The following is a 25,976-nucleotide window of genomic DNA, read 5'->3' as shown; positions in this document are numbered from 1 at the left end:
AGCTTTGGCCACTTAGTTCTGGTTTTAGAGTTAAGGAGAGAAGAAGCAGGTTATGGAATTTGCCACCAAGACTAAAGAAAGCTACTGAGGCCAGACACGTGTCAGGGGTGTCCCTGGATGTAGGTCTGGAAGGCCGTTGTGGGAAGCTGTGCAGTTGAAGCCTGGAGACCCGTTCAGCTTGCAATGCTTGCTTTGCCCTTTTTCTTCAGTCCGGGACCTCAGCACACGGAGTAGGTCTTCCCTGCTCAGCTACACCGTTCTGGAAATACCTTCATAGACATACCCAGAGTTGTGTCTCGAAGGTGAGTCTCAATTCAGTCAAGCTGATAGAGAAGATGAACTGTTACACCATCTCTCCTCCATGGATTCCAGCACACATCTTTGCTTTCTTGATTGAGACAGGGCCTCAAGTAGCCCTCAGCTGGCCTCAAACTCCTTACATGTCTGAGGATGACCTGAATTCCTTATCCTCCTGCCTCTACTTCTGAAAGTGCTGAGATTACAGGAATGTGCTACCAAGCCCAAATACCACAGACTTCTTATCTGTTTCAAACCTTTGTGTTCCTTCTTAAGTTTGTACCCCTAGCTCCAGTTCCCTCTGTTGAGAAAGACTTCTCAGATAAACTCATGCTCATTCTTCATGAGCCAATTTCAAGTTCTAGAACAAATATTCTTTCACCAGTTAATTTCTTCCCAAATTCTTGGGACTCAGTTGTGAATGTACCTGACAAACTCAGCCCTCAATTAAAGCCCAGTGGGATGCCCACATCCTAGTTTGCATAGGTGAAGTTAAGTCTCTGGAAGAGGGGTTATTAGAAGCTGAGAGCAGAGGGCTTTTGTTGTATATGTATGCTTGCTTTCTCTGTATCTATGTGCATATGCACACACACATATTTATAAACATAGCCCCATATCAGCAGGATCTGCGATACCTGTGGTTCAACTAACTATAGATGGAAGATATTCAGACGAAATTGTTTTTTGTCTTAGTCATGGTTACTATTGCTATGATAAAACACCATGATCAAAAGCAGCTTGGGGAGGAAAGGGTTTATTTGGCTTACAGTTCTATATCACTCACTGTTCATTGCTGAAGGAAGTCAGGACAGGAACTCAAAGAGGGCAGGAACCTGGAGGCAGGAGCTGGTGCAGAGGCCATGGAGGAACGCTGTTTACTGACTTACTCCGCATGGTTTGCTCAGTTTGTTTTCTGATAGAATCCACAGCCACCAGCCCAGAGATGGCACTACCCACAATGAGCTGGGCCCTCCCACATCAATCACTAATTAAGAAAATGCCCTACATCTGGATCTTATGGCGGTATTTTCTCAACTGAGGTTCCCTCTTTTCAAAAGACTCAGTTTGTGTCAAGTTGATATAAAACTAGACAGCACACTGCTTACTGCACACATACAAACTTTTCTTATCATTCTGTCAACACAACTATTACATACAATTAACACTGTATTAAGTATTATATGTAATCTAGAGAAGGTTGTAGGCCATGCACAGTGGCACATGCCTTCAATTCCAGTACTCAGAAAGGAGAAACAGGTAGGTCTTCATGAGCTTGAGGCCAGCCTCTTCTACACAGGGGATTTTCAGACCAGCCAGGGCTACTTAATGATACCTTGTCTCAAAAAACAAAACAACAACAACAACAACATAAAAATCCAAACCAAACCAAAAAAATACCCCAAAAAACCAAACAAAAAACAATGAACACACCTTTAATCCCAGCACTCAGGAGGCAGCAGGTGGATCCCTGTGAGGTCGAGGCCAGCCTGGTCTACAGAGTGAGTTCTAGGATAGCCAGGACTGTTACTCAGAGAAACCTCATCTCAAAAAACAAACAAACTAAACAAACAAAAAAGCAAACAACAAAAGTATATTGGAAGATGTACATAGGTTATATGGAAATACTGTAACCATTTTACACAAGGAGTTTGAGTATCTGTGGAATTTGTTTGGGGGGAAAGAAGTCTAACCAATCCCTGCATACACAAGACACAAGCTGTATTTGCAAACACCCTACAAAGTATATTACTTACTATCTGAGCATGATGCTACAGGCTCATGATACTATAGTCCCAGCACCAGGGCACCTGAGACCAGAGATTTGCTGAGTTTGAGGCTAGCTTGGTTCAACATAGTAAGATCAAGCCATTGCAAACTATAGTGACCTTGTCTCAGAACAAAGCAAAACAAAAAAACAAAACTAAAAGTGTAAAAAACGAACTTGGCAGCCTGTATCTATAACAAACAATTTATTCACATTAATTCAGACCATTATTCAGGGTCAGGCCCAGGCTGGAAGACAAAGGTGTTTGTACGTGGGCAGTTCAAATCAGCTCTATTTGCTAACATTATTGTGAGAATATGGGCCTAGATTTGCAATGTTTCATGAAAAAGTGGAAATTGGGATTTCTTTTTTAAGATTAAAAAAATCAGTTCATGTGTGTGTTTGTGTGTATGTGTTCATGTAAGTATGGGTGTCCATGGAGGCCAGAAGCGGGCATTGGATCCCCTGAAAATGGAGTTATATATGGTTGGTTTAGAAATATCCAGAGTGAGTGCTGATAACTGAACTCTGGTCCTCTGAAAAAGCAGTGAAGAGTTCAAGAATAAGAATATAAAAATGTAGATTCCAGAAAAAGAATGTATAAATAAAGAAATATTAAATTGTAAGCCTAGGAGAATGAGAACAGATTGTCAGCAGCTTTCTCAGCAACTTAAGGATTAACTATTAACAGCAGATGACTTTGCTTCACAACCCATAGCTCTGTCTGCAAGGTTGTAGTGGCCCTCTGCGAACTGAGGGTCAGCTTTTAGATACTCCCCCATGCCCTGCCACTCGTGACCGGCAACTGATGTGAGCTGAGTTAACTTTTAAATGATAGGATGTACCTGACTTTTTGGTTGTTTGGTTGTGCACCATCCCTTACCCCTCCCTGCTAAGCAAAACTGGCAGTACCAGGGGAGCACAGAGCTTTGGGAAACACCATCAGAGAGTGCCAGAGAGAAACAATTGGCTAAATACAAACACTAGTTTAACTGAAAAACCCTGTTAATGGAATAACAGAAATTGTTTAAAAAAAACAATTAGTATCTGAGTTTTACCTTGAGATTGTAAAAATTATTTTGTTCATGCCTAATGCTTGCTTCTTGCTATTAAAAAGGGGAGTTCGGAAACAGCCCATTGCCACAACCTTACAAGTCCATCTCTGGCTGTGGTCTCAGCTAGCTGATAAGCTTTTTGTGCCCCATGGAGGTTTTTTTTTTAAATTTTTTATTTCTTTCCTCGAATAAAGTTTGCTTTTGGCTTAAATAGACTTTGAGGTCTGTCCCCATCTTTGTGAGACCCCCGTGAACCCAACAGCAGCAAGCACTCCTAACCCCTGAGCCATCTCTGCAGCCCCTCAATCAGGTTTTCTAATGTCAATTTAAGTGCCTTGACAAAAAAAAAATATTGGCAGTTGAATCTTTTATTAAATAGATTAACAGGTAAAATAGAACTGCATTTGGCTACGGATCACCATTGCCCAACTATCCAGAACCAGCTGTCCCGAATCTTTCACAAGCACTTTGTGTGGCAACAGAAACTGATCCTTTTTGGAGCTAGATGACTTCTGGCATTCACTGAGGTCCCAGCCCAGGATCTGGTCTGCTCCTGCTTCAATCTGACTGTGCCTGAGTAATTAGAGGTAGTGGGGGCTCTCAAATAACTGGGCTCTTTTTAAGTCTCCAGGGGAGTGACATTAGCTTGGAGGAGGCTTAAAGGTTTGCTCCACCCACCGCGTCCAAGGTGACGCCGGGACTGGACTCCAGGCTTTCTACTTCACTCCAGTGCTGCATTTTCCACTGTCCTGGGAAAGGTCATTTCAAAGACAGCATCTGTGGCCAAAGGTTTAGGATTGAGAAGCCTCGGTGCGTCCAAGAAAACTACAAGTTCCAGCATGCTTTACTTCGAAGACGCCGTTCGCTCTCCTCCTTCTCAACTAAGCCCTCTGCTTCTTGTTGGCCCTCAAGCCTAACGTGCTGCTCCATGATTGGTTGGATCCCTTGTCGCTCGGAAGAACTCTTTGTCGTGGCCGGCTGACCGGCGACCAGGAGTCCCTAAAGTTATGGAACCGCGCTCTACTAGGATAGGAGGTTGCCCAGCCAATAAGGCTGCCGTGCCTCTGACTGTGAGGCTTTCCTATTTAACTCTCCGGTAATACTAGTTTGGAGGGCTTCCGGCCGGAGACCATTAGCAAAGACACCCGGAAGGCGGAAGTCCCAGGGCGGAAGTGGCCGAGAGAAAAGGAGAATGGCGGCCGAGGCCTGGCTTTGGCGCTGGGGCTGGGGCTGGGGTCAGCGGTGCCCAGGGAGGCCTGGGCTTCCTGGCCCCGGCCCAGGCCCCACTACACTTCTCCATTTTCTTCTGTTGCTGGGGCCGGTGGCTGCGGATATAACCGACGGCAACAGTGAACACCTTAAGCGGGAGCACTCGCTCATCAAGCCCTATCAAGGTGAGGCCCGCAGCAGGGATAAGTGAAGGGTGAGGTCGCGGCCCTGGAGTTGGCTGGAGGAGGGCATGCCCTATTTGTTGAGCAGAGCGGCTCTGGAGATTTCTGGCGTGGCCTTTTGGGCACCTGTCTATGTCGGTCTCTGTCCGCAGGGGTCGGTTCCAGTTCCATGCCGCTCTGGGACTTCCAAGGCAGCACCATGCTTACGAGCCAGTACGTGCGTCTGACCCCTGACGAGCGCAGCAAAGAGGGCTCGATTTGGAACCACCAGGTGAGTCCTTGCCAAGAGACTTGACGTAGCGTTCAGTGATCCAGTAATCTCTGCTTTAGCAGCCAAGCTTAGTTGATACACACGCCGATTCTGTCCCGCCGAGTTTCTGCCCTGGTCATACAAGTACTAAGAGAGAATCCACATTGTGTCGTTACCGTGTGTCAGAAAGCAGTGCCTGACACTATTTCTTCAGAAGCCATGCAAGGTAAGTAACGAGGTCCACATTTTAATGACTTAAGAAGCAAGTAGCTAAGGTTCTTAGCTTTTAAGTTGAGCGTTCCTAAAGTCGCATAACAAGAAGTGAGAGGAGTTGTCAGCCTAAATTGAACTCACTTGATCGCGGGAAGGATGAAACTGTATCGTGATTGAGTGTTTTGCTGTGTGTTGTGTACTGACTTTGCCACACCTCGTCAGATTAAATTCTCAAACGAGGTATGTTTGCGTTGTGCGGAGGCAGACTGGCCAGTGAGTGGCGTAAATAGTGTTTCAGCTGATCTTTCTGATCCCCTCCCTCAGCAATTCATTTGATACACGTGATGCCTTTTAGTTGGACATGGGAGAACCCCTTTGACATGCTTCACAGACCCGATTCCCGGTCTCAGTGCTTGGTTGAGGGTCTTGTCGTCAGTATCTCCACTGGACTGGTGGTGGCCTTTGCCTTGGGGTCAGGAGCCTGAGATGCCATTGAGGCTGGGAAAGGGAGGAAGGAATAATTCGGGAATAGGTCATGGCTTGAAAAGAAACCTGCCTCTCCTCGCCTGATATAACCCTTCCTCCACCCACACTATTGGCCTGGGGCCTACTTTTCTCTGTCACTGTGCTGTCTTAGCCCTTCTGGCTGATTGTGTCACTTAGTCCGGAAGACCACACTGTCCTCATGTCGCTCCATTTGCCTGTCCCCTCAGCACCTCCTCTTTCTGCCCTGTGCCCCCACACTGCTGCTGGGGGCATATGTGGATTCTTTCTTTATTCGGCTTGGCTCTGCTCTGCACAGCCTGAGGGCTTCGTGAATGGAAAACTACATTATGTCCGCACAGTCTGTCCCTTGGTGGCTGGTGACTCCAGTCCTTCTGTCAGTTGGTTGCAGCCTGTCTGTGGCTGCCTTCTTCCTGCAGGACCTTTGCGCTTGTTCACTCTGTCTGGAACAGTACCTTCTGGTTATTCGTGACCGCTCCTCAGTTGCTTCTCATCTCTTAAGTCTGGGTTCAAATGCCACACACTCCAAGTCCTTGAGTAATCATCTAAAGCCACCTCCCACCCCCAACCACAGGTATCACATCATTCTGTCTTAGGCTTTTCAAATACCTCTTTTGTTCTTTTTTTATTTGATTTTTGTAGTGCTGTAGGTTGAACACCAGTCTTAGTCATACATTTATAGCTTTGGTACTGCTGTTTTAGGTGGTAATGTAGCCTTGTGATTTTCATAGAATTGAGTTCGATTATAGCATTACAATTTGTTCTGTAAAAAGCAAGGTGAAAATATTGATAGAATTGTTAGGAATTAGGTTTATTCACAAGGAGCAGATGCATCCCAGGTAATGATCTAAATTGGGTTTGTAAGTGGCTGATGGTTAGCACAGTCGGTGGCTTAGTGATGTCAGAGGACCAAGAGCATTCTCTGCCTGCTTTGGCTGCAGCCTTCTCTGTTCAGCTCCTGGACTTTGGCTGCTGGACCCTGCTGACAGGTGTTAAATGTTTAGAGCACATTTGTACTTCTGGAAAGACACTGCTTGGAAGTCTCAGAAGTTCCTATTTGATGTTTCCTCTCAGAGCTGCAGTTTTGGTTTAAATCCCCTTCACTTGTATCCATCTGGATGAACAAACACGGACAGAGTGCGCCCTGCCCTCTGAGCTGCCATGTGGCTCAGAGGTAAATAATGCCTAATGTCTGGAGCTCAGGACATGAGAGGCGGAAGAGGCCACTCTGCTTGCATCAGAGTCTTGTGTAAAGGTGGCAGCGGTGGCTGCTTTAAGGCCTTTAAGCTTGCTTATTGTAAAAGTGCCAGTCCAAGATTCTGTATCCCCTTCCTCTTTTTAAAATTTGATACTGAGATTGGGGAGGTAGCTGAGTGGGTGTAGTGTTAGCAGTACAGACCTGAGGACCCAAGTTCAGTCCCTAGCATCATGTCAAAAGCCTGGTGCCCGGCTGGCTGTAATTTAGCTCTATGGCGGCAGAGAAGAGAGGATTCTAGAACTTGCTAGCTAGCCAGTTTAATCAAATCTGTGAGCTCCAGGTTTAGAGAGAGACTTTAAAAAAATACATTTATTTATTTATTTATTATGTATACAATATTCTGTCTGTGTGTATGTCTGCAGGCCAGAAAAGGGCACCAGACCTCATTACAGATGGTTGTGAGCCACCATGTGGTTGCTGGGAATTGAACTCGGGACCTTTGGAAGAGCAGACAATGCTCTTAACCACTGAGCCATTTCTCCAGCCCCCGAGAGAGACTTTCTTTAAGATCAGGGTGGAGGGGCTAGAGCGATGGCTTAGCAGTTACGAGCATTTGCTGCTGTGTGCCAGATAATGTTTCCACATTGAGTGGCCGAAAACTGCCTGAATCTATAGCTCCAGGGTATTCAACACCCTCTTCTGTCATTTTTAGGCATCTAAATGCACATGCACAAAATTCACATGCACAAAGATTAAAAAAAAGTGTTGCTGGGTGGTTGTGGCACACACCTTTAATCCCAGGTAGGCAGAGGCAGGTGGATCTCTGTGAGTTTGAGGCCAGCCTGGTCTACACAGTGAGTTCTAGGACAGCTAGGACTGTTACACAGAGACTCCATGTCTCAAAAATCCCCCCCCCCCCCTCAAAAGAAAATGTTGACAGATGTGGTGATTTGCACCTTTAATCCCAGCACCTGGGAGATAGAGGCCGGCAGATGGATGTCTGAGTTTGAGACCAACCTAGTCTACTTAGGAAGTTCCTGTCTAGCCACAATTACGTGGGAATACACTCTCTCAAAAACACAAAAACAGTCCTCCCCCCAAGAAAGTATCTTGGGTTAAATATCTACAAAGAGACAATGAGACAGTTAGGTGTCTGTCTAGGCCCTGATTCAACTCCCAGCACTACAGAAAGACTTGCAAAGAATGCAGTTTCCAGCATGCCAGATAGTGCTGTTTTTATAACAGGACTGTTTAGATGGCACTAGTCTGTAATGTCAGAAATCAGGAGACTGAGACAAGAACATTTCTGAGAGTTTGAGACCAGCTTGGGCTACAGTGTGAGACCAAACCAAGCAAACAAATAAATATAAATAAACTCAAACTGAACATCAGGGTTTGTTTTTGAGATGGTCTCATCTAGCTCAAATTTGACCTCAAATTTGCTATGCAGTCAAGGGTGATCTTGAGTTCCTGATCTTCCTGCTCGATTCCCCAAGTGGTCAGAATACAGGCTGTGCCATCATGCCCAGAGCACATCAGGGCGTGGGTTGATGCAGCTGTGTGCATGTGGCAGCCAGAGGTCACCCTCAGCTCTTTCTTAGCAGCTGCAGCTTGCTGTCTGGCCAGGAAGCCTAGGGGGTCCACCTGTCTCCTTCCCAGCATTGGCGTGTAAGTGCATGCCTCCAGGTTAGGCCGGGCAGGGCTGCTCTGTGCAGCCTGGCCGTCCTGGAACTCACTCAACCATCCATCTGTCTCTACCTCCCAAGTGCTGGGATTAAAGGCATGTGCCACCAAGTCCTGCCTACCACCTTGTTTTTTGTTTTTGTTTTTTAATTTATTAATTATGTATACAGTTTCCCTGCATGTATGCTGCAGGCCAGAAGAGGGCACCAGATCTCATTATAGATGGTTGTGAGCCACCATATGGTTGCTGGGAATTGAACTCAGGACCTCTGGAAGAACAGTCAGTGCTCTTAACCATCTCTCCAGCCCCCACCTTGTTTTGTGAGACAGGGTCTCTAACTGAACCTAGAACTTGCCATCTCAGCCAGATTAACTGGCCAGCAAGACCCCAGAACTGCCCTATTACAGCCTCCACAGCTCTGGATGCCCCTCTGTCTGGGTTTTATATGGGTGCTGGGGATCTAGACTTAGGTCTGAGTGCTAACTGCCCTATTACAGCCTCCACAACTCTGGATGCCCCTCTGGGTTTTATATGGGTGCTGGGGATCCAGACTTAGGTCTGGGTGCTGTTGCAGCAGGCACTCTATGCACTGAGCCACCTCTTACCTCAGCATCACAGGAGTCTAAAACAACTCTTAAAAAATAGAAATTCGCCGGACGGTGGTGGCGCACGCCTTTAATCCCAGCACTCGGGAGGCAGAGGTAGGCGGATCTCTGTGAGTTCGAGGCCAGCCTGGTCTACAAGAGCTAGTTCCAGGACAGGCTCTAAAAAAGCTGCAGAGAAACCCTGTCTCGAAAAACTAGAAAAAGAAAAAAGAAAAAAAAAATAGAAATTCGCCGGATGGTGGTGGCGCACGCCTTTAATCCCAGCACTCGGGAGGCAGAGGCAGGTGGATCTCTGTGAGTTCGAGGCCAGCCTGGTCTACAAGAGCTAGTTCCAGGACAGGCTCTAAAAAAAAAAGCTGCAGAGAAACCCTGTCTCGAGAAACCAAAAAAAAAAAAGAAAGAAGAAAAAAAAATAGAAATTCATGTGTGCAAATTCTGAGAAAGTGTTTAGTTAGCAGGCCAGATGAAATTGTAGTGTAGCAGGGCACCCACCGAACGCGGCATTATTTTGTTTGGTGAGATGGAGTCTTGCTCTTTTCTTTTCCCTTGGTTGGCCTGAACTCTGGTCTCAAGTGATTCTCTTGTCTCAGCCTTCCAAGCAGCTGGGAGTACAGGCATATCTCACTGTACTGATTTTTGAGATGATCAATTGCATCTGCTTCCTGTTTTGTTCAAGCAGAGCTGTAGAAGCTGTGAACTGTAAAATGATTTCCTTCTGCGAGGTTATTCTGCTTTCATTGTTCTGTTGTGGTAACAAGGCATTAGGACTTCTGGGGACTCAGGGATGAGAACTGTGCCCTACAAAGCAGTTTCTAAGTCAATTTCAAACCACACGGCTCCTGTTTTAAGTCACCTGGAGGCTTTCTGTCGTGTTAATCTTCAGTCTTTGATCTGGGGTGTGTGACGGTGTTGGGAGGCCTGTGGTCCCATGGGCCTGTGACCGGGCCCTTCACTTCCATCTCTGCCTTCTCCTGCCACTGACCTTGCACTTGGACTTTCTCCCTCCCTTTTGCTTGTTCTTTTGTCCCAAGGCTGGCCTTGTGTGTTGTCTTCAGGAGTAGGGTCTTCATCCATGTTCTATTGCTGTGACAAGACACCACGGCCAAGGCAACTCTTACAAAAGAAAGTGTTTAGTTGCGGCTTGCGTATCGTCTCAGAGGTGCCGTCCATTATCATCACGGCTGAGAGCATGGTGGCAGACAGCGGTGTTGGGGAGTAGCTGGGAGTTCACCTCTGGGTCCCCATCGACACACTCCCTCCAGCAAGGCCACACCTCTTAATCCCTTAAGTACTGCCACTACCTTGGTGACCTCATATTTAAACATATGAGCCGATGCGGGCCATGGCCATTTCTCTTCAAACCACCACAGTAGCAAACAAACCAATCGAGAGAGATTCTTGGCTGCGTCTTCTACATGAGAAGATTATTTTTTTTCAAATACATATGTGCTATTTTGGTAGTTTAAGAAATTTAAATTATTGATATCTAGTTTTAATTGTGCCATGGTCAAGGATTTCGTTTCTTTCTTTTTTTTTTTTTTTTTTTTCCGGTTTTTCAAGATAAGGTTTCTTTGTGGCTTTGGAGTCTATCCTGAAACTTGTTCTGTAGATCAGGCTGGCCTTGAACTCACAGAGATCCGCCTGCCTCTGCTTCCCAAGTGCTGGGATTAAAGGCGTGTGCCACCTCTGCACCCAGCTATTAATTCTAATTTTGTTCTTTGATACCCAAAAGATTTTAATTTAATTTCTTTCTTTTTTTTTTTTGGTTTGTTTGTTTGTTTTCTTCATCTATAGCAAACTTGAAGTCAGTTTACTAAATCTTTCCGCCTCTGAGTTTTTTTTTTTTTTTTTTTTTTTTTTTTTTTTGGTTTTTCGAGACAGGGTTTCTCTGTGGCTTTTGGAGCCTGTCCTGGAACTAGCTCTTGTAGACCAGGCTGGTCTCGAACTCACAGAGATCCGCCTGCCTCTGCCTCCCGAGTGCTGGGATTAAAGGCGTGCGCCACCACCGCCCGGCCCCTCCGCCTCTGAGTTTTAAGGATTAGGATTATAAGTGTGAGTTGCCATTTCCAGCCAAAAAAAAAAAAAATTTTTTTATGGCTTATTTAACTATTTTTATGTGCATTGGTGTGAAGGTGTCAGATCCCCTGCAACTGGATCTTCTTCAGACAGTTGTGAGCTGCCATGTGGGTGCTGGGAACTGAACCTGGATCCTCTGGAAGAGCAGTCAGTACTCTTAACCACTGGAGAGATGGCTCAGAGGTTAAGAGCACTGATTGGTCTTCCAAAGGTCCTGAGTTCAATTCCCAGCAACCACATGGTGGCTGACAACCATCTGTAATGAGATCTGGTGCCCTCTTCTGGCCTGCAAGTATACATGCAAGCAGAATACTGTATATGTAATAAATAAATAAGTATAATTTTTTTAACTTTATTTATTTATATTTTATGTATATGAAGGTTCTGTATGTACACCTGCTGCACACCAGAAGAGGGCATCAGATCCTATTATATAGAGGGTTGTGAGCCACCATGTGGTTGCTGAGAATTGAACTCAGGACCTCTGGAAGAACAGCCAGTGCTCTTAGTCTCTGAGGCATCTCTCTAGTCCCCCAGCCAAAATTTTTATTTTGAGATATTGTAGAGTCATATGCAGTTGAAAAAAAAAAAAAATAAAGCTGAGCCTAGTGGCATATCCTTGGAATCCTAGCTATTATGGGTGAGGCTTACCTGGGCTACAGTAAGTTCAGGACTGATGAGATGGCTCGACAATCAACAGATAAACATGCCTGCTGCTCAGGCCTCACACCCTGGGCTAGACCCCAGCGCCCACGGAGGACGGAGGAACTGACTCCACGAGTTGTCTTCTGACCTGCACATTCGTGTCGTGTCGTGTCGTGGTCACAGCCCTGGCTGTCCTGGAACTAGCTCTTGTAGACCAGGCTGGTCTCGAGCTCACAGAGATCTGCTTCTGTCTGTGCCTCCTGAGTGCTGGGATTAAAGGTGTTTATTACCACCACCCCCGACTCCTAGCTAGCTCTTACATCTATTAGTCTATGGATCACTACGAGGCTGTGACGTACTGGTAATAATCTGGCATCTTTCTCCTTCAGTAACTACATGGCATCTTCTTGACTCTGCCTACTCTACATATTTCTGTTCTGATTTCCCACCTGGCTTTACTCTGCTAAGCCATTGGCAGATACAGCTTTATTCATCAACCAATAAAAGCAACACACACACAGAAGGACATCCTACATCAAGAGACAAGAAAGGCATATGTAGCAAGTTTTGCTAAGAGTTTAGGGAAGAAAAGGGCTGTCTGCCACACCGGGTTCCACCCCAGCACTGCAGCAGTAAACCCTTGAATGAGTGAGTTCATCCAGAGCTTAGGTTGGGATTTCGTCTCACATTTCTTCCATTTACACACGATAAAATGACTCACATGTTAGGTTAGCCTTCTCTCATACTGCTTTCCTGCTGTCTGTCTGGCTGCTCTGTCTTCTTCCCTCTGGTCTTGACATCTTGAGTTGAGCATTTCTTATTATCCCTCTTTTATTAGTCTGGAAGGTGTGTGCTTGTTTCTCAGATTTTTTTTTTTTTCTAGACAGGGTTTCTCTGTAGTTTTGGAGCCTGTCCTAAAACTTGCTCTGTGGACCAGGCTGGCCTTGAACTCACAGTGATTCACTTGCCTGCCTCCTGAGCGCTGGGATAATAGGCATGCACCACCACCACCCTGAATTTCCCAGGGTTTTTATTGTTATATATGTTTATGCTTCTGTGCATGCAAATGTGTGCAGGTGCCTGTGAAGGCCGCAGGTATAATCAGGTCCCCTGGAACTAGCATTAGAGGCAGTTGTGAACAGCCTGACCTGGGTGCTGGGAACTAAACTCAGGTCCTCTGGAAGAGCAGCCACTTTAATCACTTAGCCCTCTCTCCAGTCTCTTGTTTTTCAGTTTTTTTTTTTTTTTGTTTTGTTTTTTTTTGTTGTTGTTGTTGTTGTTTTATTCTGGTTGGTAGTGTACAAATGTCTAAGCACCTAGGAGGTAGAAGCAGGAAGTTTGCTAGCTTGGGGCTCTCCTGAGCTACATATCAACGCCCTGTTTTAAAATGACAGGGGTGGTGGTGCAAACCTTTAATCCCAGCACTCGGGAGGTAGAGGCAGGTAAATCTCTGTGCGTTCAAAGCCAGCTTGATCTACAAGAGCTAGTTCCAGGACAGCTAGGGTTGTTACACAGAGAAACCCTGTCTCAAAAAAACCCAAAAAACAAAATAATAATAAAAGACAGGGCTGGAGGTGCACGAAACCTGACTTTTAATCTGTGACACTCCAAAGTAGTCTTCCCAAACACACATCCATACATAAACATGTACATGCATGCAGGCATGCCACACCCACATTTCAGCAGAGTCTTAAGGATTATGTGTACTTTTATACTTTGACTTTCTTCCCGGGCAGTGCTTGAGACCTTAGGAGCCTTTATTCAGTCCCTGTGCTGTGAGCCACGCGGCCCTGAGCAGTCAGCTTTTGCTGTTGGGTTCTGTCTCTGAATTGACTGTGTTCACTGTTCTGTCTCTGACTCCCATGTGGATCCTGATCATTTTCCTTCTCCACAAGAGTGAAAGACACTGTCAGAGGGCTGCTGGTAATTAATGCTTTTAATTGTTTTGTTTGTCTGCAGTTGCCTTAATTTTACCTTTTTCTTGGTACATTTGCTGAATGTAGGCTCTCCTGCTGGGCACCTTTTGTTTCATTTCTTGAATGTGGATTGTCTTTTGCAAAGTGTTGGCTCCTTTAAAGGTTACTGGTTTCTTTTTTTTTTAAAATAATTTATTTAACTTTATTTTATGTGGATTGGTGTGAAGGTATCAGATCCCCAGAAACTGGAGTTACAGACAGTTGTTAGCTGTCATGTGGGTGCTGGGAATTGAACCCCGGTCCTCTGGAAGAACTGCCAGTGTTCTTAACCACTGAGCCATCTCTCCAGCCCCGTTACTGGTTTTCTAAACCTCTGGTTATGTTAAAATTACTATCCCTCCCCTGTAGGTAATGAAATTACCCGGCGCCAGTGAGAACGGATCACAAAACACAGAGCAGACCCACTCTAAGAGTTTATTAAAGAGAAAGATGTGTACGCAGGCCTGAGGAGTGGGTGCAGGGAGAGTTCTGAGAAGGAGAAAGGAACGTGTACCCTGACCAGTCCATTTACACTGCTACCTCTCACAACGGGAAAACTGTAGCTGGCTCGGTCAGGGTTGGGTTTCTTAGCAGCACGTGAGCGTGTGAGAGGAGGGGTGAAAGTGGGTGCTAGAGCTGGATGGCTGGCTGCCGCGGCCTGGCACCAGAGAGGAGGAAGGATCCAGAAGGGCTGATGGAGTAAGTAGTTGGTAGTGGTGGTGGGGGCTGAAGAGATTAGAAGTAGCAGTCTGCTGAGGTCAGAAAGATGGGGGTTCGTTAGCAGGGTTCAGAGCGGAAGCGAAGTGTTCCTCTGGCTTAGATGTCATAGCCAGGTACATGTGAGCAGGTGAACAGCTTGTTAGGACAGAGGGCTGAGACTTAGAACCTAGACAGTAAAAGGCTTGGATATAAGAACACTCCTTCCATCTGCCTGTGCACTGGCAGTAAAGCTCCCCCAGAATAGTGGGGTCAAAGGTGCCGTTAGGCGGCCACTTTAGGTTATTATCTAAAGGATACTTAGGCCATTTTTTTTTTAAACCAAGACGGACAATCATGGGAATCTGTAAGGCATTAAGCTGGGGTTTTAGGGTCTCTAGGAGACATCCTGGGGGCAGGTTGGGCTGACAGGTTTTGAGGATGTGAGAGTGGTGAGAACGGTGCAGACCCCGGGCACCGGCTGGCGTCTCCTTGCTGGCTCAGGGTCTTAATAGAGCCAAGCTGGTTTCCTGTCCATCAGCCTGGGAACCAGGAGCTAGAGCCTGCTCAGAGGGGTCTCGGACAGCGAGGATCACTTACAAGAGGTCCAAAAAGGAAAAAAAAATTGAACTACACAAGAATCACTTCGAGTGGTCCAGGAAGAGCAAAAAAATTCCGAACAGTGCAAGGGGGGGGGCATTCCAAGTGGCCCACTCACTTTTTTTAGCTATGGGAAGCAAGCAGAGGTGAATGTGATCGAAAGCTGACTTGGAGAAGGGAACCTTACATTTGAAGCGATGGAGCAGGCACAGGATGTTGGAAAGTGGTCCAAGTCCAGGGTCCCCACGTGTCCTCAGCAGGCCTGCCTGCGGACAGAAGGGAATATGGAGAGAGCCTGGCTGAGTCATGGCACCAATGTTATTCTTTTAATGATAAAGTGGGTGGAGTTGGTCCCATGAGGGGCTGTGGTGGATCACCCAAGGCCTCGGCATCACCTCAAGGCAGAAGGCATTATGAAGTTGGCCATTGCTATCATAGGACTTTGGAGTTGGAGATAGGGAGATTGGGAGTTCAATACCAACCATAGATTTCAAGGGCAGTTTGGGCTTTGTGAGACATTGTGTTATCTCAAAACCATCAAAAACTAGGCTTAGTGGTTAAGAGCGTGCTTTGCTCTTGCAGAAGGCCTGAGTTAGATTCCCAAGGACATTGGGCAGAGCACAACTGCCAATGTGATCTAAAGCCTCTGGCCTCCACAGGCATGTGTCCTCACTTGCGCATACAAATACCTATGTTCATACAGTGATTAATAATGAAGTACACTTTGAAAAACTAAACGGACTGGGCAGTGGTTGGTGGTCATGGTGCACGCCTTTAATTCCAGCACTTGGGAGGGAGTTCAAGGCCAACCTGGTCTACAGAGTAAGTTCCAGGACAGCCAGCGCTACACAGAGAAACCCTGTCTTGAAAAAAATTAAAACAAAACCAACCAACCAAATGGAAACAACACAAATGGCATCACATTGGGATGGAAGGGAAAGATCACAGAAAAACTAGGAATGACCAGTACCCACTCCCATTGTGTGGGTTTATAGTTTATAGTTTGGGGGTGGATTCTAGGCAAGCACTCCGCCACTCGGCCACACACAGCCCTCATCAAGTCACCCTTGCATTGGGAAGTGTGCTCATTCCTATCCAGAAGACACCATCTCATTACTGTTGGTCTCCTTTGGCTGTGGGACTGTTGAAGTTTGTGGCAGTCACAAATCTCTGCTGCTTTGCTCCAGTCTCTTGTGTCTCGTTTTGGAAACTGAATTATATGTGCCTTTTCCTCTGGGATCTTACTCTCAATTCTGAACATCCTCCCCCAGCCCCATCCTTAGTATTTGAGTAACTTGTGTACATTGATTAGCTCTTCACCTGTTAAGTTTGTCCATCGTGTTACCAAACGTTCTGAAACTTTTAGTGTGAGAATAGAACTTAACTGTTAAATTCCCATAATTCTCTTTTAGCCTCGGACATGGTTGCTGGGAGCACAGTCTCAGTTCCTATGCTTCCTGAGGTTTCAGTCACATTCTGTCATATCTGCTGAAGAGAACATTTGCACAGTTGTTTGTAGAGGGAAACTGAGGACTGGCAGAGTCACTTTGCTCTAATTCCAGGGCAGTGGAATTAGCTCGATGTGGAGCTGAGTCCCTCCCTGTGGGCTCTTCTAGTGTACTTTCAGACTTCAGTCCCAACTTGGGCAAGGCCTCTGTCTCCCTCAGCAGGCCTTGGATTGGGATCCTTGTCCTTCTGTCGTTAAGAGCTAGGTGTCATCTCTTCCAGAATTCATGACTGCGCTCAGAGCAGGGAAACTCCAGAACTGGGGACATGCATGCTGCTGTCATGCAGATCCTTGGTGGTTCCATGCTCTAGGACCAAGCTGTCCCCGGTCCTTGTGATATAGGAAGCTGATGAACCTGTGCATTGGCCACTTTGTGTGGGGACATAGTGTATTCTTGTTTGGAATGGAAATTTTCCTGGTCACAAGAGTAGTATGCTCACCGTGCTATCAAGTGCATTTGTTTTCTGTTCCCAGATCCTTTTTCCCTTTGGAACTATGCAGTAACAGTAACAGGAGATTTTTATTCTTGACCAAGAATATAAGTGGGAGGAAAAACTTGATAACAGCTTCTCAACCTTGAAGATCAAAAGATTATAAATTCAGGGCAAAAGAGCTAAGTGGGGAAGGTGGGCAGGCTTGGTAGGGGACAGCTAGTCGTGTTGTGCACACACCCCTTAGCACTCCTTTTGTGGTTCCTTTTGGAAGTTGCCATGGCTACTGTCAGCTTTCGTGGCCCTGGGGTTGTATTGTAGCCTACGTGGACGGGATTTGTGACAATGGTAGAGATTGCTTGTGCTGGGTCTGGCAGCTATCTCCTTTCAGCCAGCCTACCAGGTGAGCTTACAGCATCCTTAGCTCAGGCTGAGGTAGAAGTGGAGGAGGTTGTATCTTAGTCAGGGTTACCATCGATGTGATGAACACCATCGGAAGCTACTTGGGGAGGAAAGGCTTTATTTCACCAGACAGCTTGTAAATTCGTCCCTGAGGGAGGCCAGGGCAGGAACCTACAGGCGGGATCTGATAGAGGCCATGGAGGGTGCTGCTTACCAGGTTACTATCCACAGCTTGCTCACGCTGCCTTTTTTTATAGTACCCAGGACCACCTGTCCAGGGGTGTCATCCGCCATAAGCTGGGCTCTCCCCCATCAGTCATCAAGAAAATAACACAAGCCTGCCACAGGCCAGTCTGCTGGGAACATTGTCTCAGTTGTGCTCTTCTTCCCAGTCATTCTAGCTTGTGTCAGGTTGGCATAAGAGTTACCTAGGGTCAGGCTGAAGGTCCCTCCTCCTCGCCCGAGCACTGGGTCCCAGCTGCCAGTTCATCTATTTTTCTTCTCCCAGTATCTGTGGTACCCAAGTCTGAGTACTCTGAGACTGACGATGTTAAATAGCTGCATCAGATTGAGTGGTGTGGTAGCACATGCCTGAAATCCCAACACTGGGGAGGCTGCGGCAGGAGGATTGTTTGAGGTTGAGACCAGCAATGGATACTGAACAAGACCCTGTCTCAAACACACATACACTAAAGTAAAAAATATGAAAAAAAGAAGGGGGCGGGTTGGGAGAAGTGATGCACACCTTTAATCCCAGCACTCAGAGGCCAGGGAATATCTGAGTTCAAAGCCAGCCTGGTCTACAGAGCAATATCCAGGACATCCAGGGCTACACAGAGACACCTTGTCTCAAAAAACAAACAAAAAAAAAAAAAAGTGGGGGAGCGCTAGAGAGAAATGGCTCAACGGTTAAGAGCACTGACTGCTCTTCTAGAGAACCCCTGTTCAAGTCCCCACATTGGCTCATAGCTGTCTGTAACTCCAGTTTTAGGGAATCCAAAACTCTTGAACACACACAGTGGACAGAAAAAAAAATCATTAAAAGAAAAACCAGGTGGTGGCTCACGCCTTTTAATCCCAGTACTCGGGAGGCAGAGGCAGGTGAATCTCTGAGTTCAAGGCCAGCCTGGTCTACAAGAGCTAGTTGCAGGACAGCTAGGGCTGTTACACAGGGAAACCCTGTCTTGAAACCACCTGCCCCCCAAGAAAGAAGGGAAGAAGAAAAACCAAAAAAAGGGTCAGTCTTTCTTCACCTGCACTGGGTGTTAGTAACTTCTTGTTTGCTGCCATTCTGATAGATCAGTGTCTTGTTTCAGTTTATTACATGGCAGACATTATAGCTCAGGCTAGCCTAAAATGGAATATTTCCTGAGTGCTGGGTTATAGGCATGTTTGCTACCGTGCCCCGACTTGTGACTGAGTCCTTAGTCACTGTTCATTCTCCTGTGTGTAGTGTGCTAATACTTAGTTCTCCCCAAGGAGCCTCCTGTGGTGAGCAAGGTCCAGGAAGTTTCCCTCCATACAGGTTGCTCTGGCTCTGCACTTGGCATCCTCTACCCCTGGGAGTGCCTGCTTCCTCTGCTGTTGGCATGAGTACCTCCCTGAACAGACAGGCCTCAGCGCTGCTAGCTCAGTCAGGGCTAGGTTTGCATGAGCTTTCCAGCCAGGAACTGAACTTTGCTTCCAGACTTAGATGTGAGTCTGGCTGGTCCAACCATTTTAGAAGAGAAGCCATGGACTATAGGAAGGGATAGGTTTAATTTACGTTAAATGCCTAGAGGCTGTGGGGAATATAAGAACTAGCCAGTTTTAGCCGGGCGGTGGTGGCGCACGCCTTTAATCCTAGCACTCGGGAGGCAGAGGCAGGCAGATCTCTGTGAGTTCGAGACCAGCCTGGTCTACAAGAGCTAGTTCCAGGACAGGCACCAAAGCCACAGAGAAACCCTGTCTCGAAAAATTAAAAAAAAAAAAAAAAAAAAAAAAAGAACTAGCCAGTTTTAATCAGACTTGGTTGTGAATTAAGACCACTTTTTTATCAGCTATGGACAGATAAAAAGTTTGTCTCTGTTTTGGGGTTTTTTTTTGGGGGGGGGGGTTGAGACAGGGTTTCTCTCTGTAGCTTTGGAACCTGTCCTGGAATTAGCTCTGTAGACTGGGCTGACCTCAAACTCACAGATCTGCCTGCCAAGGCTGGGCTCTGTGACTTAAATGGGGCTGATAATCCTCAGAGGTCCTAGGACAGCACTTATGGGTGAGGGTGGGGTTCTACCCTGAGGAGAGTGCTTAAAGGCCCGATTGGCAGGGCTGAGCCTCAGGTAGCCTTGAGACAGGTACCACTGGCTTCCCTGCCTCATTTCAGGCCCAGTAGCACTGAGGTACTGTTGTCTAATCCCTGTACCCAGAAGAAGTGAATGCCTAGCTTTGGTGGGGGTGGGAAGTAAGTATGTCAGGTTCTACTTGAGCTTGCTCCAAAGCCTGGGTGACTAAGGGGCCTTTCTGTTCCTTTTCCAGCCATGTTTCCTCAAGGACTGGGAAATGCATGTCCACTTCAAAGTCCATGGCACAGGGAAGAAGAATCTCCATGGAGATGGCATCGCCTTGTGGTACACCCGGGACCGCCTTGTACCAGGTGGGGAGGTGCACACTCAGGGGAACCCTGCTGGGCCCCAAGGAGTGGGGTAGGCATGAGCATAGCTGCTAGCCCACGAGGGCAGTGGGGATGGGCATGGCAAGTAGCTGGCCTATGGCCACTCTGCATGTTCTGTGGGGGCTGCTGTGCTTGCTCTCGGGGACCTCAAGGAGGGCCAGGTGGTCTTTGTAGTGCAGGGCCACCCTAGCCTTTCTGACATGCTTTTGGCCATCCTGCCTACTCACTATTTTTAGGTTTTTAGAGACTTTCAATATGTATCCCAGGCTGCTTTTAAACTCATTAGCCCAGGCTACCACCTAGCCATGAAAATATTCCTCTGCCTGTCTCTCAAGTAGGGCTACAGGTATACACCACCACACCTAGCCGCTCTGCCATATATTTTAAAAATACTTCTATGTGCGTGTGTATGTGCACATGTGCATGTGTGCATGTCACACCTATGGAGATCAGAGGACAGCTTTGTGAGGCGTGTTCTGTCCTTCCACCTTTGTGTTTTTTCTTGGGCCGGAACTCAAGCTTGCTCAGCAGGGCCTTCACCTGCCGAGCCAGGCTCATGGGGCCCATTCTGAGACACAAAAGCTGCAAAGACTGCAGCCAGCAAAGCACAAAATGCCTCCTCTGGGGTCCTTACAGAAAAGTTGCTGCTTGCAGCTTAAGAAGGTTCTTCCTGTAGCTCTACCCGTGTGTCTTAGAGCAGGTATCCTAACACTTGCCTTAACACTGGTGGCTGTCCCTGAGAGTTAAAGCCTCAACTTTGGTTGTTCAGAGGGCCCTGGCTGACCTGGTCCTCTGTAGCCAAAGCTGTCCTTGAACCCGTGGCAGTCCTCCAGCTTTAGTTCGCTGTCCACTTTGTCCCTGAAGGTTCCTTCCCTCCTGGGCGAGGCACCCGCCTTGGGCTCTCGCCTCTGCATGCGCTGAGGTTCCTTCCCTCCTGGGCGAGGCACCCGCCTTGGGCTCTCGCTTCTGCACGCGCTGCCTTTGCGCTGCCCAGCACCTTCACTATGACCCTATTCTGAAAGGATCTCCTCATTCCAGGCCCTGTGTTTGGGAGCAGAGACAACTTCCATGGGTTAGCCATCTTCCTGGACACGTATCCCAATGATGGAACCACTGAGGTAGGACGCGCTCGCCTGGGGCACGGAGTGGGTGGGGTGCTGTGTGCCCACAGGTCGGCTGGGCACAGAGTGGGTAAGATGCTGTGTGCGCACAGGTCGGCTGGGCACAGAGTGGGTGGGATGCTGTGTGCCCGCAGGTCGGCTGGGCACGGAGTGGGTGGGGTGCTGTGTGCCTGCAGGTCGGCTGGGCACGGAGTGGGTGGGGTGCTGTGTGCCCACAGGTCGGCTGGGCACAGAGTGGGTAAGATGCTATGTGCGCACAGGTCGGCTGGGCACAGAGTGGGTGGGATGCTGTGTGCCCGCAGGTCGGCTGGGCACGGAGTGGGTGGGATGCTGTGTGCCTGCAGGTCGGCTGGGCACGGAGTGATCAGTGTCTCGCTTCCAGCGCGTGTTCCCGTACATCTCTGTGATGGTGAACAATGGCTCTCTGTCATACGATCATAGCAAAGATGGACGCTGGACTGAGTTGGCAGGCTGCACAGCTGACTTCCGCAACCGGGACCATGACACCTTCCTGGCTGTCCGCTATTCCCGGGGTCGCCTCACGGTGGGTAGACATGATGGGAAGGCCGCTGGGCCTGTGCTGGTTCCACAGAGAGGCTCCAGGAGCTAGCTGGCAGGAGCCTGAGTGTGTGCTTGACCCACGGCTGTCACAGGTGATGACTGACTTGGAGGACAAGAATGAGTGGAAGAATTGTATCGATATTACGGGAGTGCGCCTGCCCACTGGTTACTACTTTGGAGCCTCTGCCGGTACTGGTGACCTATCTGGTGAGTGTGTGAGGGGATCCGTCCTCAGCAATTAATCGCCTTCCTTCCTTTGCTTTCCTTAAGTCTTCCTCATTTTACCATCAGTTATAAATGCTGGTATCTAGGCTCAGGCCTGGAGCACAGCGGCCACTTCATTCATCTCTAGGTGATGGAGGCTTTGGATCTGAGCATCAGTGTTATGGACGTCTAGCTCCAGCTCTGTAGAACACAGGGCTGTCTCTGCTCAGCTGATGGCACCCTATCTGTCTAGTTGCCTGGGAAAAAATAACCTGGTGTCATCTGGACCTTATCTCATGCCACCACTTACACCTTGGCAAATCCCACCCCTTCTCTCTCCTCGCTGCATTCCAGCCACCATCTCTGACACGTGGTACCCTCCTTTCATGCAAGACCCCCCCACAGTCCGTCCCTGGTCCTGTGCTCGAAGTGTAATGGCCGCCATCCCGTTTGATAGGGTAGCTCCCCCCTAGCTCCTTGCTGACGTGGCTTACTTCTCCCTGTGCTGAGGGCGATCTCCAGCTGTCCTGTCCTTTCTGCATGGGACCTGATCACCTCCTCAGTGTCTTGCTTACATGTTAATTTCCTCAGTCCTTCAAGATGGTAAGAAATGGCAGAACCCAGGTGGCAACTAGCATCTGACTCCAAAGCTGGTTCTCAAGGCTCAGCCCTTGGCTTCAAGGGGGCTCTATGCCCAGCCTGACCTGGCTGCCAGCTGCTTTTTGTATAGCTTCTTCCTTCTCTGCATTCCAGGTCACCCCCACCCCAGCCTTTAAACAGCCTTGCTTTAGATAAACCGATTTACTGAGTTCACACATGGAGTTGGCTGGCTGGGAGCCTCCCCTCTGAAATAGTCAGGACATCTTTTGTGTCGTAGTAGTGTTTGGACCACGCCCTTCTCAGGTCTCAGGCTGAGTTGCTGACTGCCCGTTTATCTGCGGCCTGCACGTGGGTCTCTGACAGGACTGCCTGGCTGCTTCCTATTCTTAGAAGTATCGGACTTCTCAGGCAGCCTTAGAATGATCGCGCTGGCCCTTATCTGGTTTCTGTTTTTAGTTCATGTCCTCTGCTCAGTACCTGTCACTCACACTCCATGGGCGTTCTCATTGCTGACTGGTGATGGCTCAGTATGGACATCATTGCTTCCATTCTGTGAAGACACTAAGTCTTTAAGTTTAGACCCAGGTCACTTTGAACATCTGAGCTCATGTTTCTCTTTCCATTCTCTCCTCAACTTCCCTAAGCTGGGGCTTGACCCCAGGCCTTCATACATGCTCAGGATGCTGGGGCGTGACCCCAGGCCTTCATATATGCTCAGGATGCTGGGGCGTGACCCCAGGCCTTCATACATGCTCGGGATTGAGCTGCACCCCAGCCCCCCTCGAGTCATTTCAGTCCCTGAAGTGCTGCCTGCCTAGGAAGAAAATTGTGCTTTCCCTGGGGACTTGGCCCTTCTCTGGCTGAGACAGCTTTTCTTTGGGTGGGGGAGTGGGCCACACCTTGAGGTAGGCTCTCTCTGCCCTGTAGACAACCATGACATCATCTCCATCAAGCTGTTCCAGCTCATGGTAGAGCGCACACCTGAGGAGGAAAGTATCGACTGGACCAAGATTGAACCCGGGGTCAGCTTCCTCAAGTCCCCTAAAGGTATGTGCGCATACAGCCCTGCCCTCCCGGCTTCCAGAACTCTGTGGTCCTGTCCTGTCCTGCTGTGGCTGTGTTCTGGGCTCTTACCTCTGTGACTAGAGGCAGGAGCTTCTGTGATGTCCTGAGTCAAATATTGAGTGCTGACTCGCTGTGTGTCGCTGTAGAGGCTGCAGCACCTCGTCAGCACGCGTGTGAGCACCTAGCATCCACTTCTTCCTGTGTTAACTAAGGCCAGTTGGCTGTCCATGTGCCCAGCACTCCTCGCATACCTTGTCCCTTGTGACTTCTCTGAGCCACTTAGGAGCTGACACTTAGGTTTGCTCAGCCAGAAAGAGGCACAATGGTCAGCCTGTCTATAAACCTAGCCTTGGGTCCTCCGTTAGCATAATTCTGCCTCACAGTGAGTGTTCCAGGTAAAGAAGCTTCTTTTCTCCTATCCCCTAAAAGCCATAGACTGCCAGTCAGGGTCTACTGAAAATTAGACCTAAAGAGGCTCGTTTCTGCCCAGGCCCTCTCCCTCTGTTTTATGTGATACGAATCTCACTTTAAAAATAGGAATTACAGGGTAACCACTGGGCCTGGGGTCTGACATCTCACGCACCTGCATGTGAGTGTGGGTGCCGCGAGGCTGGAGGCGTCAGGTCCCCTGGAGCTGGAGTTACAGGCAGCTGTGACCCACTCAGCATGGGTTCTGGAAATCAAACTCTGGTCCTGTGGAAGAGCAGAACGCCATAAGTACTCTCAACTCTGGAGCCATCCTTGGCCCATCTTAATTCTGATTGGTCTTAGTGTTTTAGAGCTCAGTCAGTCCTGCCACAGAGCCCCGTTTGATCTGTTCTGGTTGTTGCTCCCAGAAATGCCATCTGCTTGGCAACCCAGGAGGCAAGCAAGATAGGGACATTCACTTAATGGATGACTTCTCCAAAGCTTCCGCTTCATGCCTGGCTCTGCTCCGTGCTTTAGTGGAGTGACTGAGCAGTGGTAGACCGTGGGAACCCACGGTAGCCACAAGGCTAAATGGCTTGTGGGGAGTCCTGTGGCCTTCCAAGCTCTACCTCAGTTCTGAGTAGATCTCATCGGAACTCTGCCCCCTTGCCAGTGTAAATGCAGGACACAGGTCTCGGGATGGTCTGCTAGGTGTGAGGGGTGGGCTGGCTCCCTAAGGCTGTGCTGCTCTGCTGGAAGCTCCTCAGTCCAGTCTCATGGGACCAGTTATGGGGCAGCCCCTCATGCGTCGTACATTAACCTCCCTCTTTGTTTTCCCACAGACAACGTGGACGACCCCACTGGAAATTTCCGAAGTGGTCCCCTGACGGGGTGGAGAGTGTTCCTGCTGTTGCTGTGTGCCCTCCTGGGCATCATTGTCTGTGCTGTGGTGGGCGCCGTAGTCTTTCAGAAGCGCCAGGAACGGAACAAACGTTTCTACTGAGTGGCCAGTCTGACTGGAAGGGCCTGACCTTGGGCCAGGGCTCTTATGAACTTTTTTTCTACTGGGATTGTAAAAACAACCAAGCAACCAACCTTATTTCTTAACTGTTTCAAAGAAATAATTAAAGTATTTTCATACATTTTGCTTCTGGCCCAGCTGAAGACAGCTGGCAGGGCTCAGGGCTCAGCATCCCTACAGCTGGAGGGTCTTGTGCCATCCCAAGGCACGCTCTTGGGAGCGGGGAGTCTGTCCTGGGGCCTGGCGAGCCCTGTGGTGACTGTGAAACACAAGGTCCCATGTATTCGTGGTTGGCTCCTTAGGAGCCCAGGTGTGGTTTGTTCTGAGGCCTGTGGTAGCAAACAGGCTTTGGGATTCTGGGCCTTCTTGCGTCCCTATAACTTTTTACAAAGGCAAACCTCAGCCGAGGCTGGGGGACAGCTCGATAAGGCCCAGGGTGTGACCATTTCCTAAATAAAGTAGCCAATCTCAGCCTCATGCCTGTTCTAAGGGCTTTGTCATTTCTGGTCATTTTCCAGTCCATTCTCTGGCCTGCAGCAGCCCTAGAGAGGACGGATGGGGGTTGTCACATTGCCCAGTTGGGGAAACGTGACTCAGGTCAAGCAAAATGCACATGTACGCAGGGTGAGACCTCAGCCCAAGGCTATAGGCTGCACTGAGGGTGGAGAGGGACAGCAATAGGAATCTTGAGACTCGGGTGATGTGGAAGGAGCCAGTGAGCCTGGAATGGAAGACGGGACGCAGTGGTGTTCCCTTCACTTACCTGTGGAGGACAAAGCTGGGGCTGAGGGAAAGCAGGCGTTAGCAGCTCCCACTCCAGTCTTCTCCACCAGGTTCTGACCTGTGGCCGTCCAAATCGCCCACCACGGAGAGTTGTGTTGTCTCCAATCACGCTCTGGTCCTCATCGCCTTTCCACACAGTCAGGTAACGTTTGGTCTGTCGCCCCGCAAGCAAAAGCTGCCGATCCACTGTGGTGATGACCGAAGCCCAGCATCGTCCCTACTGAGCTACTGGGAGCCATCTGTCCTTGTCAGAAACTGCCATGGTTAGGTGTCCCGGGGTACCTCACTGCAA

General features: G+C 48.4%; 1 protein-coding gene across 1 annotated transcript; it reads left to right on the top strand.

The window, feature by feature from the left end:
- Positions 1-4,084: 4,084 nt before the first annotated feature.
- On the top strand, positions 4,085-25,378 carry Lman2 (lectin, mannose binding 2). The gene is made up of 8 exons (XM_038333716.1): positions 4,085-4,511; positions 4,661-4,779; positions 19,786-19,903; positions 20,960-21,039; positions 21,425-21,586; positions 21,696-21,810; positions 23,335-23,454; positions 24,723-25,378. The coding sequence occupies exons 1-8, from the start codon at positions 4,310-4,312 to the stop codon at positions 24,881-24,883; spliced, it is 1,077 nt and encodes a 358-aa protein (XP_038189644.1). The 5' UTR covers positions 4,085-4,309; the 3' UTR covers positions 24,884-25,378.
- Positions 25,379-25,976: the final 598 nt, after the last annotated feature.

This window comes from Arvicola amphibius, chromosome 6 (assembly GCF_903992535.2).
Source record: "Arvicola amphibius chromosome 6, mArvAmp1.2, whole genome shotgun sequence".
Classification (NCBI taxonomy): domain Eukaryota; kingdom Metazoa; phylum Chordata; class Mammalia; order Rodentia; family Cricetidae; genus Arvicola; species Arvicola amphibius.
Note: the sequence above shows the minus strand (reverse complement) of the source record. Positions and strands in the feature narration are given on the sequence as shown.

Coding starts and splice junctions, on each gene's coding strand:
- Lman2 (XM_038333716.1), top strand. CDS start 4,310: ATGGCGGCCGAGGCCTGGCTTTGGCGCTGGGGCTGGGGCTGGGGTCAG. Junction 4,512..4,660: donor GCTCATCAAGCCCTATCAAG/GTGAGGCCCGCA, acceptor CTCTGTCCGCAG/GGGTCGGTTCCAGTTCCATG. Junction 21,811..23,334: donor CGGTACTGGTGACCTATCTG/GTGAGTGTGTGA, acceptor TCTGCCCTGTAG/ACAACCATGACATCATCTCC.